Raw genomic sequence first — 17158 nt, 5'->3', positions numbered from 1 at the left:
GGCTTGGAGACGGGGAAGAGCACTGCGCCCTAGAGTCGGACACAACTGGACTAAATGTCAGGGGGAACATTTACCTTTACCGTACTACTGTAAAATATTCTGATTTCCTCTTCCATTACTTTAAACTGGGCTGATGACTGTTGATAAATGTGTTACTGACCTTATACTGAGACATACAACTTATTTGTATTAATACCTTAGTTCCTCTTTCACCAGGACAACCCTGGAATCCTTGAGTTCCATTTATCCCTGGTGGTCCACGATCACCCTGTCACAAGAAAGGAGAAATGCAACATTGTGTGTATGTGATCAAAGATGAACTTCAGAATGGCATGGGTAAAGTAAAATGGGTAAAGTTAAAAAAGGAAAAAAAGGAACTACGTTAATTCTTCATATCTTTGTACTGTTACTAACACCTAGGCTATTGCCTGTACTGTTACAGTATACCAATACTGTTCAGGCATTTCTAAGGCTTAAAAACATTTTTTAACTTTTATGTGAAGTCTGGCAATGTTCAGCACTTTTCTCCATCTAGCCTAATGGAATATCTAATGTGAATATACTCATAGTAAGTTGATAGTAAGAGTGGCCTTTTAGGCCAGATGGGCGGGGTATAAATCAAATAAATCAAATAAAATTAAATAAATAAAGATTTCGATAGTCACTAGCAATTTACTTAGTATAATTTTTTAAATGTTCAGTCATGACTATAATGGTATTTTCTCTAGAAGATCAGCTTAATTAGGACAGCATTATATTCATATATGCTCCTCCACAGAAATCTTACCACCTAATAGACCTCATAATAAAGCTAAATATCCTTTACACTGCACTGGTTCATAATTACATGTAGGATAGCATTATTTTCATGTACTCTCCTCCATAAAAATCTTACCACCTGATGAATTGGGTAGATCACATACAGAATGCTTTGAAATTACCCTGAGAACATATTTTAAGAGAATACATTGAGAATACATTAAGAAAACTGGCACATTTAACCTGGGCTTTAATATAGGTGCTATGAATTAAACATGGGCACTATCTTTACATGAATATACAAAAACAGATGGAATCAAGGTGACCATGTTAGTTTGTACAAACATATCGGCCAAACCAAAGAAAAATTAAAAACAGACAAAAGCGTTGTGGCATCTTAATGACTAATTATATTTTAATGTAAATTTTTGTGAACCTTCTATTTATGTGATTCTGGGGTGAATCATGGGCAGACCAAAGAATCTCTGTTCTCCCAAAGGGTGGAACAACACACAATATTTATCCCGTTCAGCATTTGTAGAGTTTAAAAAGAGGGCCAGGAACTTGAACTGAAGAAAGAAGAAACTGTAAATAATACTGTATAGTAGATTGAGCCGCCAGAACCAAAAAAGGCAATAGGCAGCTGAACTTCTCAAAGAAAGCCCAAGATCTCGCTTGGACCCTTTCCTGGTGCTAGAGAGGACCCAGAGAGACTTCACTGTGCAGCATATATCATCTTGCAGCCACTCCACCAGCCATTTTACAGAGCTATAGGCAAAAACAAAACAAAATAAAAACTTGCATAACTTTTTGCCTTCTGGAATATTCTTCATTTTCTTTGAGCTGTCACTCAAAATAGTTCACTAAACTTTACTGAAATATTATTATGATGTTAGGTTTGACTGCATGTATGATTGTGGATGGCTGATTGTTCGGTTTTAGTAGATAGGCCACACAAATAGAGTACTGTGTAGTTTTGTCCAGGTCATAGCCATTTGTAGAGTAGTCCTAGAACGAGCTGGAAATGTTAGCAGGTATACACTACTGAAACAGCGACGTCTACGTTGGCTTGGGCATATTGTGAGAATGGCTGACGGTGGGATTCCAAAAGATCTCCTGTACGGAGAATTAGTGCAGGGAAAGCGTCCCAGAGGGAGACCACGGCTGAGATACAAGGATATCTGCAAGCGGGATCTGAAGGCCTTAGGAATGGACCTCAAGAGATTGGAAACCTTGACATCTGAGTGTTCAGCCTGGAGGCAAGCAGTGCAGCACAGCCTCTCCCAATTTGCACTTGTTTAGCAGGCCGAGGCAAAGAGGCAGTCCCGAAATCAGGGAACAGGACAGGGGACAGATTTGTCTTCAGTATGGAAGGGATTGTCACTCTTGAATTGGCCTCCTCAGCCACACTAGACACTGTTCCAAGACCTCTGTTCAGAGCATGTTGCCATAGTCTCTTGAAACCGAAGGATGCCTACATTTATGTAGCCATTTGTGTTTCCCTATTCATATGATTTTTTTTAAATTGAGATCTGCAGATAATGTCATGGACTCAGGACAGAGCTGGTTGGCTGCCATCTGAAATGTACAGTGTGGGTCAGCCACAATCTGTATGCCCTTTATTCATCTACAGAGAGTTTCTGCACATCTCAGCTATGGATCTGTTTGTACCATGTAGCTCTCAGTGAATCTCTAGTGAGGCCAGTCAGTAAGATTCACCATACGTGGTTCCCATCATACATGGAAACTATGAATAGATCATTCAGCTGACCTTTGCCTCAGCCTATTGGAGGGTAAGGGGCTGGGGCATTTGTTGGTCATTAGCTATGCATACTTGAACAAACAGGACCATGGGATTTGTCTAGCCACAATATACATTCTCATTTGTCTCACCCTCACAGGCAAATGTGAGAAACTGTAACATTCTCCTTCTAGTTGATGAGGATGACAAATAATTTCTTGTGGCTTTTGGTGCTACCACAGCCACAAGAACAAATGCGTTGAATAAAAAGGCTCATTTTTAAAACAAAACTGTCTGGCTGTTTTTACAAAAATGGTGCAATTCAAGCAACTGCAGGACGGGTACAAATTGCTCAGATGAAGCTGATTGCTGCCCTCAGAACTGGAAGCACTGGATGAACTGTTTGCCTCTTCCTTAATGACCAGACAGTCCCTCTATGCTTAGGGTACGTGGTCTATTTTTCAAAGGGAAAATTATTTCTCTTGGCTGATTAATCTCATAGGGTTTAAACATTCCTTATCAAAGTATCTTCTCATGTCAAGATAGCTAAATAGATAAGAGCAAGGAATTTAGGGGGTATTTAGATGCACATCATGGATGCACAAACGGTTCCTCTAGTGTGGGCACTCTGTCAAACTGGGAGGAATAATATCACCAAAACACCATGGGCTTGATTTGTATCACCACATTCCTGCATTATTTCATATGGAGCATTTTGTAGTTTCTTCTATTTCTTCAAAGCTGCAGATAGGCACATCAAAAGTTAAAGGCACTTTCTTCCTTCTTTTCCTTCTTCGTTCTTCCTCTGGGCACATGTAAGAGAGGAAATACGTTTCTTGGGAGGTGGAGTCTACTCACCGGTCCACCTTCATCTCCTGGATAACCTCTGTAGCCATTTTCTCCTGGAACTCCCTTTAAAAAGACAAATACACATGGTCTGCATTAATGTTTATATATCAACATATTAGCTTCTCTTGTGTTATCCTGTATTCTCCTCTTTAATCTCTACTCAAAATCTGGGATTTTACAAAGAAATTAATGCATAATGATCTACTACTTTAATACTTCTAGGAAACTAATTACACTAAACCAGTGATCCCCATATTTGGATAACCCAAGTGTTCTTGGACTGCAACTCCCAGAAACCCTGGTCAGTACAGCTGGTGGTGAGGGCTTCTGGGAACTGCAGTCCAAGAACACCTGGGTTACCCAAGGTTGAGAAGCACTGCACAAAACAAACCATCTGACCATAACAACAACAAATTCTGGTTTTGTTGTATATCTACTGTAACTTTTCATTAATAGCAATGATGTTTTCTTTTATAACTTTGCAGCTAGATGGTGCACCTTATATTGTCCACCTAAAGCTCTGTCTTTTTAGCTCTAATACAGTTGTTGCTCTTGTTATGTGTGCCATCAAGGTACCCTTGAATTATGGTGACCTGATGAATGAGTGATCTCTAAAATGTCCTGTCCTCAACAGCCCTGCTCTGCTCTTATGAACTCAAGAGTGTGGTTCCTTTAGGAAGTCAATCCATCTTGTAGTTGGTCTTTCAATTTTCCTGCTGCCTTCAGCCTTTCCTGTTCCTTAAGTTACAAATCAAGAGATGTACAGAACTTGAACCAAGATGTAGAGATCTCTGCATATCAGAATTTTACTCAGCATTGGTCCATCAGCTTTGGCCCTTGCCAGATGTCCCACTGGATAGAAATACCAGCAGTTTCTGAGTTAAAAATAGAAGATGTGTTTGTTATCAGCCCAAAGGCTGAAATAAATTTCACACAAATGTAACACTTGGCAGATGTTAGACATGACTGAAGTCATATCTGGGATAAAACTAGAGGAGTACATCTATAGAACAATAACGCAGCTCGGAAACATTACTTTTTTTGGACACAACTTCCAGAATCCCTCAACCAGCTTAGCCAGGGCTCACACTAGCTGGAGGATTCTGGAAGTTGTAGTACAAAAAGTTTACATATACAAAGCTCTGGCTCAGTATGAATCAAAAGCCAGGATGTGCAGTGCTACTCCTATGGTATGGCCAAGGGTTCTTGTGTAATTCAGAACTGTCTTCTTTTAACAGATGACCCATTTTCTGTCTACCTGTCTTATATCACAAATAGCTTTGGAAATCCCATTGGTGGGGCGTGATATTCAGGAAGTACATTTCCAAAGCCTCTGAGGCATGCAGAGTGTGTGAGGATCCTGAAAGAGCAAAAGATATGGAGCCTCCAAAACTGAGGCAAACCCTGCTCACCTTTGGCCCAAAGGAGCCGGGCAACCCTCTGTCTCCCTGCTGCCCTGAACATTTGCATGGGACTCCACAGCATGCCTTCTCTGCAATGTTGTCCTGTAAGAGAGGAAATAAAATATTTATAAATGTTTTTATTAATAAATTATAAAAGCATTTATTAATTGCTTTTCTACCATCCAGGACCCCGTAGCAAAATAAAATACATAAAAACATTATACAAAAACAGATTGGAAAATTGAGCCAATTTTTTAAAAAGAGCATCAGAAACCTAAGGTTAGATAGAATAAGACCATTTTTATTGCCCACTGAAGTTCAACAGGGTGGAGATTAATAAGGATTACAAAAAATATGAAACTCTTTGATTATGCTGAAGTGCCAGAGAGGCAACATAATTATCTTCAACCCTGATCCCTACTAAATTCAGGAGTGTTTCAGATGCAGTGACTTCTAAGGCAGGTTTGGATGGCAAGGGTGTCCCTCAATGAACCAGGGGCATTAGTTTGGGTTCCCCATCTTGCCTCTTGCCTTACAAGGACTGCAATAAAAACAACATCAGCGATACCATGGGAGGATTTCATGGAACAGCTGGAAAAGTTCTTGTACCCACAGTCTGACACCTGGGCCAAATGAAAAGAGCTAAAAGGAAATAGATTATGATATACTATTTTATATCACGCACTACTAAAGGCCTCCTACCTTGTTGGCAGGCAGCAGGTTTTGAGATACTTTATTTTTTCACTGTTTAGCCCTTACCAAAATGATCATTTTTTCCCCCAATGCAGAAAGCTTAAACATCTCACAGAGTTACACAATTGGGAACAGCCATAGAAGGGACAAACATTTTCAAAGAAAGAACATTAACTGTATAAGAGCCATGCACATTTAAACATTCATAAAAGGTTTCAACTGAGACATCTTATAGGCATTTTCTACTTACCAGTTGTTCTGCCAGCTCAAAATCTAAGTCCAGCAGGTTCACTCGCAGAGGCCGATTATAAGTGAAGCCACGCCCAAATTCCAGTTGCATCACTTCCTCCATGTTTGCTACTCGCTCTAAGCCAACAAGAATTAGAGCTTTGACACCTAGAAAATTGGAAACGAAAGCCATTAGTTTTGAGTAATTAGTCCCTTTCCTGAAAGCCCTTTCTCTGTATGGTCTGGCTGAGCTACACTTTGACCAAATTCAAAATGAAAACGGGGGCTAGAGCTTCCCATGGAAAAGAAAACCCTCCTACAAGTAGTCTGGAACAGGTTTTTAGAGTGAATATGAGACAGTCACAGGAAGGAAGAAATATGCTTATTTTGGCAGAAACAGCAAGAACATGATCAAGTACATAACTGGGTTTTGGCCCTCGTCTTCTACCAGGGAACATCTCCCACTTTGGGTTTTTCCCACTTTCACATTCCCAGTTCATTACATCTCATTTCCTCATAGGATTGGAATTTGTTTAAAACGTTCTGCAAAATAACTATGCATTTCTGTGCATATTTCTCTTAATAATGTAATGAATTTGTGTATAGTTTGTGCAGGTACTTTCCCCTCATGTACACATATATCACAAAACTGAGTGTAATACAGGGAATTGTGTTTTGATTTATATACTTGTTCAGGAAGCATAAGTGAAATGTGAAGTGAACAAAATTCTCCCTAAACTGGGGCATAATATATAGAAGTGCTAATTAGACATGAGTTAATTGTATTTGTATATCCAGGAACACGAATATGACCCATGGAATCTCAGGTGCCGTGGGGGCTCAATTCCCTCTCCCAGAACTGACCAGCCCACTCACTGGGCTCCACATAGCACTCGGGTGGTTCGCTGTCATTGTCATGCCAATCAAGGCAGGAGCCCGTCTGGCTTTCCCTGTCTCCCCATGCAGCTGACCACTTCAGTGAGGAGGTGGTATGGGGAGTCTCCCTGCTCAGCTGATCAGTAGTTGGCTGTGCGGGGAGGCGGGGAAAGCCTGTCACAATTGATGTGACAAAGATGACAAAGGAGCCCAACATCATATGGAGCCCAGTGAGTGGGCTGGCTGGTTGTGGGGGAGGAAAATGGGTCCCTGTGGCACTTGTGATGTGATGCATTGTATTTGCTTCCCTGGAGATACAAATACAAATAGTCCTTGTCTGGTGCTAATTAATATGATGTAAAGGAGTGTGAACATGTTATGAGACCTTCTAAGTGCAAATTGTAATTTATGTGGTAGCTTAAAAACATAAAATTTTAACCTTCTCTCTTGAGATCAGCAGATGCCGCTGCTAGCTGCCCCCTGGCACCATCAATGCCATCAGTTAAGTGAATCACCACCTAAGAAAGAACAGGAACAGATCAACAACGTCATTATTCAAATTTAGTAGGCATGTTTGCCCAATGACTTACCAAGCTGGACCTCAATTAATTGCAGAGCATGTGGGAAGAGTGAGAGAAGGATTGGATTGGATCATGTCACTTAGACTGCAGTAGTGACCTACAGAGGGGGCACACAGGTGAACAACAAAGAAACTTGTAGATTTGGAAGATAAAGTGGGCAAAGCAAGGGTGGTAGAGGTGGAGCTAAAAACATGGGTATTGGAGGGATGGGTGTCTTGTGGCGTAGTGGTAAAACTGCTGTACTGCAGCAAAAACTCTGCTCATGACCTGGGGTTCAATCCCAGGTTGCTGAATCAAGGTTTACTCAGTCTTCCATCATTCTGAGATTGGTAAAATGAGTACCCAGCTCGGGGGAGGGCAATGTGTAGCCTGCATAATGAGCTTGTAAATTAGATGGGCACAAATTAGAAAAATTGTGATTCATTTTGATTCGTGTTTCATCAAGATTGATAAATTACAAAGTTATGATTTTTTCCTGATGAATCAACTCATCAATTTGTTTTTGAATTTTAAACCCCTATAAATTGGGCTCCCAAGCACCTAGAACACCAAGTTGATATGGAAGTTTACCCTCACTCTCTTTTACAAGCCCTGCAAATTTAGTGAAGTTTGGGTTTCAGATGTCCAAGTTATACTCCTACAAGGAGCCACCCCCAGGAAACTTTCCCCCAGGTACCCAGAGACACTAAAATCATTGAGAAGCTTCTATTGACTCTCCTATACAATCCCTTCAAATTTCATGAAGATCAGGTTTCAGACATCCAAGCTGTACAACTACAAACTGGGTCCCCCAGGAAAATGCCCTTTAGCAGCTGGCTAAAAGCAGTTTTAAGTTGGCCCATTCACTTAGCTCTATCTGCATTTCCCCCCATACTCTTTCATAATTATCCTTATACAGTGTTTCATTATTTCTTGTTAAGTCTATTGTTTATCTGTGAGTCCACACTCTGTAATTTTTATAATATTTTCTTCTTGTTGTTTTGTTATAATTTTGGTTTTTTCCTATTAATTTTAAAGCCTGAGCGAAGTCCAAACTTTGCTATTTGTTCCATTACCCATTGTATTGAATATAATGGACTTCAGATGGTTAAAACAACATCATCTGCATAATTTCTTAGCTTAAACTCCTCTCCATCTGTCTTTAAACCTTCAATTTGGATGTCTTGTCTAATCTTGGTTGCAAAGATCTCCGTTGCTAAAATAAATAACAGTGGTCACAATGGGCAGCCTTGTTTGGTTCTTTTTTCAATAATAAACCCATCATTAAAAAACCCCATCAGGTAAAAAACCCCTTTATTAATATTTTTGCATTTTGTTTCATATAAATTCCATGCAGAATTGTACTATAAAAGTCTAGAGGATGAACTTACTACACCCCTGCAAAAAGCAATGAATGAAGTAAGAGAAACATAAGAACTTCCACCTTCATGGCAAGAAGCATATATAACAGTAATCTTCAAAGAAAGTAATGGTGTAACTACAACTATAGTCATAAACGGCAACTTCCCTACTTAATGTGGATTATAAAGTTTTTGTCTCAATAAAGGCAAACAAACTTAAGGGAGTATTACAAAAATAATACACCTCGATCAGACTGGACTAGTCCCTTATGCAAGACAACATAAGATTTGTAATAAATGTGATAGAATTTGTAGGGGGGGAAACAACATAAAACAGCATTTATGGTTTTAGATGCAGAGAAGGCATTTGATAATATTTCTTGGAGCTTTCTAAGTAAAGTTTTGTGGCATTTGAATTGTGGTGCAAAGTTCAAAAATTGGATTCAAAAATTCATTGCTTCAAATTTCTTGAGGTCATTGATTCATATGAATACACATTGATGAATCATCAATTTTTGGATGAATTTGGTGATTAGTTTTTTAATTCGTGCCCATCTCTACTTGTAAACCATCCAGAGAGTGATTCAAGTGCTATGGGGTGGTATATAAGCAGCACCCTTTGTATAGCCCAGATAAATTCCAAAAGCTCTAGTTGGGCACAAAAGCCCCAAAGAGTGGAGTCAGATCTACAAATTGTTGCCTTGGAACCAGTCTATTTCATCAAAATTGTATCAATGGCTCCATGCAGACAAATAAAATTTACACAGTCATAGCACAAGATTAGCTATCAGAAATGAAGCAGGAACAGCACCTGGTCCCAGCTAGGTTCAATACTTTACAAAGTCTTCCTGCAGCATTCAGCCAATTCCTGCTTTCATATACTCATAGTGCCGTCAGAAACTGGTTGTTTCATTGTGCTCTATGGCAGGGCTGACTATGACTGGATGATTCCTGAAAGTCACATGCCCTGTGTTCTTATCATGGAGTTCAGACAAGATCATCACAATCATTCATTTTCGTTTTTGGATCTTACAATGATATATTTAGCAGACAATTTTATCCAGATATTTTTGGTACCTCATAACAGAGATGGAAGTACAGCCAATAGACACATTTGTGCGAACAGTCAGCTCTTGGGCAGCTGTAAAATATTGTAGAACATGTAGCTGAAATCCTACTGCTTAACTGTGCATGCAGAAAGCAGATGGCAAAACATTCAGTAACTTCTAGCTGGTAATTAACAAGTCGGTGCTGAGAGTACCAGGGGTTTATCCTCAAGAATCCCAGTTTTGGTTTATGCTCAAGAATCCCAGCAGAGACTCATTAACTACTGGCTAGAAATGACGGAATGTTACACCATTTGCCTTCCATGTGCTTAATTAAGCAATAAGATTCCAGTCAATATTTGGATACTTTACCAGCACTTTCTAATCCAGATTTTCTTTTTCTGTTGCTGCTTCTAGCAGCTGTAAGTAAGACAGAATTTAATGGAATACTTTAAAGAATGTGAAAGCACATCAAGTTTTATTTGACCTGCCAGTAATTACAGATGTCCAGGTAATTTCTTGGCTATCAATGGAAAAAAATTTATAGTGACACAGGATCTGTCCCCCTTTGAAAATGAGAATGGAATTTAAACATACCTTTACACTTCCAGCAGGAGCCGTCCTGAATTTATTCTGATAAGATTTGAGAGTCTCTGCAGTTAGGACATATGGGCCACGATTTCGCAAGTCTTGGAACTTTTCAAACAACTCTGGTTGGTACTCAGAGAAGTCAAATGCTTCTACAACTCCAGAAGGTGTTTGTGCCAGAAGGGCCACACGCACAGTAGGTGCCTGGTTGCGTGTACAGCTAATTTTCTGCATTTGAGTAATCCTGTTCAGTATGTCTTCAACCTTTGACTCCAGCACTCTCTGTACAGTGAATATATTTTGCCCAGGTCCAACATCTGAGACATCGAATCCAAGTATAACATCCAGACTGCAATCTATAATAGATAAAAATGCAACTCCATTGTACAGCGAATAGGGGCTGAATTGAATGGTATTTATATTTATGATATGAAATCTATACACATTTACTGGAATAGGAAAATGTTTTATGCCACATTTACTCACCACAGCCCTAGAGTTAGTGCTCTTCTTTTGTTATTCACTAATGGTGAAGAGGTTTGAGCTGACTTCCAGTTCATTAGTAACAATACCTACTAAAGATGTACTGTATCTTATCAAAAGTGGAAAAGCATTATGAATACACTTGGGTGTCCCCTGTACAGTGGTGTATAACAAGCCAATCCTTCACTTCCAGAAGGAAGTGCATTTCCATTGCAAACTTCTTGATGAGCAAACCCTAACCCTAACCCTTTTAGGACCTCAAACGGCAATAATTTCTCACATTTTTATTTGTTTTTAATTTTTCCCTGTATGTGTCCATAATTTTAAATTGTGCAACACTCTGATAATGAACAAAGACCATTGATTCTGACTCTTTTATCTCCTTCCGTTCTTTCATACGTGCCTTATCAATAAATTTCCAATCCTATCTCAGTTAGTATCCCTTAAGACTGGACATGTGGTGTTTGGATGTAGTATTATGCACACTCTGCCTTATGCAAAGACAGCACTACTAGTGTAATATTGGGCACTGCCATCTTGAGTGTGGAAATTAACAGGCGGAATGATTTCTTATTACTCTAGCATGGCAGTAATTGCTAAGATACATGTATGTCACAGAATGTCTGTCACATATCTACTGGGGGGCATCTTCATGGTGGCTTCTATGTTTCTTAGTTTGCTGAAATTAATGCCTCACCCTCTAATTCTACTTTCTTGTTATGTATGTGAAATATGGGATAATAACATCACAAACCTTTATAGGTTGTTGTAAAGACTACAAAATGGGAATGCATGTGAAATAGTCTGAGTACTTGGAAATAATGCAAAATATTATTTCAGTCTAGATCATGTAACTGTTTAGTTCCACATGTCTTTAGAAAAAACATGAATTGCTAAAATTGGTGGTAAAAGAAGAAATAATCCATACATAGTAATGGCACTTGAGAATAGAAACAGGAAAACATAGAAATACCCTAAATGCTTCAAATGTTACCTCTTGAGACTTCTCCCACACCTCGGCACAACTGTTCCTTCATTACATCGTTCAATGTAACCAACACCGCCTCGTTCAATTCTGAAAGTTCCTGCGCAGTTGCAGCCCTAAAAGCTGTGGTGCTGTCACTGGAGAGTTTCGAAACTTCACTCAGGTCAATGTTTTTCACACCAACTGCAAACACTTTGACACCTGACCGTGCCAATGCTAAAGCAGCTGCCTGCCCATCATCTTCTGGCTTGCCTCCTGTTATGATAAAAGCAATCTGAGGGACCTTCTGATCCACCCTGCTCCCAGCTTCCTTTACAAAGTGCTTTGCTTGGATGTGCTTGACGGCTGATCCAGTATTTGCAATTCTTCCTCCTTTGTATACAATTCTCTTCACTGCATCTAAGATCTGTTCTTTGTCAGTGAAATCTTTCAGGAAGAATTCATCATTCACATCTGAGTTGTACTGTGCTATGCCAACTTTAATGGAGTCGCCTTCTTCATAAATGGCATCAATTATGCCATATACAAAATCAACAACTTCTTGAAAATTATCTTTTCCAAAGTTGATGGAGCCATCCAAAAGAAAAACAACATCTCCTTGTTTCTTACCATCTGAAAGATTTGAAGAAAGATGAGAAAAGTGTTAAAGTATTTGGTGAAGCATTATTTTCTTGGATTTTCTTTGCTTCAGTTCAACAACCAGCAAAATCATTTTTCTTTCTTTAATAGATATTTTGTGGTAATAAAAAAGACAGAAGAATATATAGCGAGGCAACAAATGGAAGAGTATGTTGTCTGAACCCCTATTAAATACAGAAAATGGAGCAAAGTAATTGAATAATACAATCCTCTTTTGGCAACATCCAAATACCACTAATTGCTCATTCATTTTTCCTTTGCTCTTGATAGCACCAGCATCCAGACTGTATGAGCCAAAGAAAATGTGGTAAATATATTGTCCCTAATGCAATGGTTACTCCTAAATAAAAAAGTTCAGTTGAATGAATGGGAATGTGACATGTTCAGTACATAAGGATGTCCTATTGATTTACTGAGTTTACTCTAGCTGGGAATTACCATGGGATTTAGAGCACTGATGCAAAATAGCTAATTCAGGATTAAAATGAATTTCAGCTATCTGCTTGAAGGGTGAAAATGCAGCATCTCTGTCAAGTCAGAAGTACAAAGGGATCTAATTTTGTTATTTGTCCTAATTTTGTCATTTGAGATTGGTTAGCAAGATCATGAAGAGTGTTGTTGGGCAAGTTTTGTTGTGAATATTGTTGTTGGGAATATTGAAGGATAAAGAATTTGTGGAAAGAACTAGAAAATAAATAGAATTCTTCTTCAAAGAAAATAAAAAAGAGGAGACATTCCTCCAAACAATTTGGGACATGGCTAAAGCATATTTCAGAGGATTATGGGACATGGCTAAAGCATATTTCAGAGGATTAGCCATATCATTCATATATATATAGCCAAAAGGAATAAAGAAACAAAACCAACAACTTACAAAACTGAAGGAAGACTTTAAGAAACTGGAACTAGAACTACAAAAAGAACTGCAGAAAAAAATTCTTAAAAAAACAGATGGAGAAAGTGAAACATAAATTAAACTTATTAGAATCAGAAGAATTAACTCAACAAGTTAAAAGGGCTAAACAGAATTTTTTTGAGAATGCCAACAAACCTGGAAGATGGCTATCCTACAGACTGAAAAAAGAAAAACGAAAAAGGTTAATAAGGAAGCTACAAGATGAAAATAGAGACTTATAATATAAAAAAGAGAAAATAAAAAACAACTAAAGAATATTATGCTGATCTGTATGATACTCAAGAATTTTCCCTTGGAAAAAAAATTTTAATATATCGAAAAAGCAAACCTCCCTAAAGTACCAGAAAACATTAAAAGTCTCCTAAATGAGAAAATAACAATGATGGAAGTAATAGAAGCCATTAAAAAACAACAACAACAACAAAATGATAAGATCCCAGGACCAGACGGATTACCAGTGAAATTTTATAAATCCTTCCAAGATATATTAAGCTTACCAATAAAAGAGGTCTGCAACGAAGTTCTATTAGAAGCTAAAATACCCAAGACATGGCTAGAGGCATATATCACCCTAATACCAAAAGAAGATACGGACTATGCACATACAAAAAATTTTAGACCAATATCATTATTGAATGTGTACTATAAAATCTTTGCAGTAATTATAGCAGAAAGACTGAAAAAATTTTTAATGGAGTTAATCCATTCAGACCAAAATGGATTTTTGCCAAAAAGACAAGGTACAACCTAAGGATAATCTTAGACACATTAGAATATTATGAGGTGCGTACAGAGAAACAAATGGCATTAATCTTTCTGGATGCCCAAAAAAGCATTTGATAATATGAATTGGTAATTTATGATACAGCAAATCAAAGCTATGGATTTTGACAAAAACTTCATAAATGTAATTGAGACAATATATAATGAACAAATAGCTAAAATAATTGTAAATGGTGAATTGATGGATAATATTAATATAAAAAAGGCACTAGAAAGGGATGTCCACTCTCTCCATTGTTATTCATATTAACTTTGGAAGTATTAAATAGGATGTGAGGAATGATCCAGAAATCAAAAGCACCAAAATAAAGGACGAGAATTACAAATTACAAGCATTCGTAGATGACTTGGTGTTTATTTTGGAAGATCTGTTGGAAACAACATTGAGACTACTGGAGAAAATTGATGAATTTGGGTAAGTAGCAGGACTGAAGATAAACAAAGAAAAAAACTAAAGTTATAGTGAAAAATTTAACAGCCAAACCAAAAATCAAAAAAAAAAAAAAAACAACTTTCAGAGACGTCGGACCTACAAAGAGTTTCATACAGAGGAGATACACTATCCGTTCTCAATAATCTCAGAGTGCAGGACATGTAATAATGGACTCAAGTTACAGAAACCCATATTCCAGTGGAATATTAGGAAAAGCTGTCTAACTGTTACAGAAGCATAACAACGGAACCAATTACCTCAGAAGGTAGTAAGCACTCCAAAGCTGGAGGCGTTCAAGAAAAATTAGACAGCTATCTGTCAGATATACTTTGGCTTGGATTCCTGCATTGAGGTTGGACTTGGACTTGATAGCATTATAGGCCCTTTCCAACTCTTATTCTATGATTCTATGCATTATAAAATATAGCTGTTGGATGGCAATTCCCCAGGCCTAGGCATGGCAACATATGCAATAATAAGGAATGCTGGAGTTGCACCCATCGTCTTCTAGAAGACTGTATTATGCCCACTCTTATAGTAGGGCATGACATTGAAAAGCTCTATGACTGAGCCTAATTTCTTCTCTATTTCTATAATGCTAACAAATAGCAACAAAAATGTGTGTGGGGGTGGAGAAATTTCCATTTGTTTTGTTTGTTGTATTTTGTTTTGTCTCATTAAAGTATATGGAGCTATAGGATATGGGCTGAAATATATCTTGTACATTTCATAGAAATGTCAGAGAAATTGAAGGCATTGAGAGAGAGAGTAGCTAACACTGAGTGATACAAAAGGGACAATCTTTACCTCGCCTGTCTGAAATGTGACTGGGTTGATTCTTTGCAAAGCCACAGAATGCCTAAAAATATCATCCCACCTAAATTGGAAGCAATAATTCCCACTGTAAACAATGGGAAGCTAGTAAGATGTGTGTGGCCTCCTTTTATTGTCGTCATTAAAATGGAAGACAATAAAAAGAACCTTGTCTGCTGCCTGAGTTTTGCTTTTTCTTGCCACAGCTCCATAGCTAAAGGAACAGACTTACTACCCTGTTTTGTATAAAAGAGGCATTTAGTCTTTGTGTGGGGGAACCAAAAGAAAAGAGGCAGTAAAAAGAGTAAGTGTAAAGAGATGTTTAGTTCTGCCTTGTATGAGTATTCTGTCCCATGTGCACATATCGTCTTTATATCTTATCTCCATTAAAAATGCATTATCCTCACTGTTATAACTGAAAAGTCTTATTTTGAGATGAAAGACTGACCAATAGGAGTTTCAGTTGGTTCTATTGGTAATTCTTGAGGTTCTCCAAATGATGCAAAGAACCTTCTCTCTATGGCTGGAAGCTCGTTAAACTCTTTCACAATAAATGCCGTCCTGGGATCGTTGGTTATCCTTTGCAGTTCCGCACTGTCTACATTTCTTGCCCCTACGCCCAAGCTTTTAATCCCAGATGTCTGCAGCACAGTGGCAGGTCTTCCGATGTCATCCTGGGAGCTCCCTCCAAGCAAGAGAACTAAATGCTGCGGAACTTGATCTTCTCGCCTGCTCCCTGCAGATTTAACAAAGTGGTTCTTCATGACAAAATCCAGAGCTTTCCCAACATTCAAGGGAGCACCACCTCTGTACCGCAAGCGGCGTATGGCTTGCAACACAGCATCCTTGGTCGGGTAGGTTTTTAAGAAGAACTCTGAGAATACATCGTTGCTGAACTGGACCACACCAATTCTCACTTTGCTTGGTCTAACATCTAACTGCTGGACAATCCGAATAATGAAGTCTCGAATGTGAGCAAGGCCATTCTCTCTGACATTGTTAGAACTGTCGATAAGGAAGACAATGTCCTTTGCTTCACTATCAATATCTGCAAAGAGAGAAAAAGTAGAGGAAACAGGAGTGACCCTGGGCTTCATTTCACACAAGAGAGTATATGCTTTGAATATATCAAAAATAATCTGGATTGCAAGAGCAGTGCTGAGGTAGGCAGGCCAATATAAAGTGATTTAAAGCCTCCCTCCCCCTCCCCCACTGGAAGAATGAAGAGGCAAACAGCCACCTTCATACACATTGCACGCAGAGTAATATGATGGTACCCCTTCATGCCACTGGAGGATGAGGTAACAGTGTTTCCCAAGGATAGCTACACATGAAGGCAGGCATTCAAGAAAACTAGGCCGTTCTTTGTAGAGTTGGCCCTGAGATGTACTGCTGCCTCAGTCTCCTCCAATGGCATGTGGGGGGTGAGGTCCTAGTGGTTACTGCTGTGTCATTCTCTTCCCTTTCTCCTCCAATTAATTTGGTGGAAACAAAGTAGCAAAGGTGCCATTCCTTCCTACAGAGAGCCTTGAGAACCACCACTTACCTCCACTTCATCTATAGAAAGATGAAAGGGGGGAAAGGGTTGGCTTTGGAGAGTAGGTGTTACCATCCTGGGGTGGCAATGGGGGCAAGGTGCCAGACCAGCACTTTCATTGCCCCTGGGCCCTGCTGTCTGGTCTCATGAGAAGGATGGCTGTGAAAGGCAACTTTACAAACAACAGGTATGGCATACTAACCTGTTTCTGAACTATAGTCACTCCTTTTCTATGTGCAGGAGTACAGAAAGACACACAGATCCTTCAACATACAGTTGATCTACTGGAGTATACCTCTGTGTGTGCCTGTGTGTGTGTGTGTGTGTGCGCGCGCACGCACACACACATGCGTGCAAGCATCAGAAGAGGTATTTTCCCCCAAAACAAAGCAAGAGGCAGCAGGATTAAATTCCCTGCCCCTGCCTGCCCTCATTCCAATAAATATTAACTTTCCAACCTTTGGC

At 38.9% G+C, this 17158-nt stretch overlaps 1 protein-coding gene across 2 annotated transcripts in view; it reads right to left on the bottom strand.

Annotated features, from left to right (window-relative positions):
* The window catches only part of COL6A3 (collagen type VI alpha 3 chain), a 125967-nt gene that overhangs the window by 53278 nt on the left and 55531 nt on the right, over positions 1-17158 (bottom strand). For both annotated transcript variants that reach the window (XM_020802374.3, XM_072977174.2), the window contains 8 exons: positions 15605-16204; positions 11582-12184; positions 10114-10460; positions 6989-7067; positions 5696-5841; positions 4762-4854; positions 3359-3412; positions 197-268 (listed from right to left, as the gene is read on the bottom strand). In XM_020802374.3, the coding sequence (XP_020658033.3) occupies positions 197-268; positions 3359-3412; positions 4762-4854; positions 5696-5841; positions 6989-7067; positions 10114-10460; positions 11582-12184; positions 15605-16204 (1994 nt within the window). The remainder of the gene's footprint in view (positions 1-196; positions 269-3358; positions 3413-4761; positions 4855-5695; positions 5842-6988; positions 7068-10113; positions 10461-11581; positions 12185-15604; positions 16205-17158) is intronic.

Source organism: Pogona vitticeps, chromosome 1, assembly GCF_051106095.1.
Source record: "Pogona vitticeps strain Pit_001003342236 chromosome 1, PviZW2.1, whole genome shotgun sequence".
Lineage (NCBI taxonomy): Eukaryota > Metazoa > Chordata > Lepidosauria > Squamata > Agamidae > Pogona > Pogona vitticeps.
This window is presented reverse-complemented; position numbering and strand designations above follow the sequence as displayed.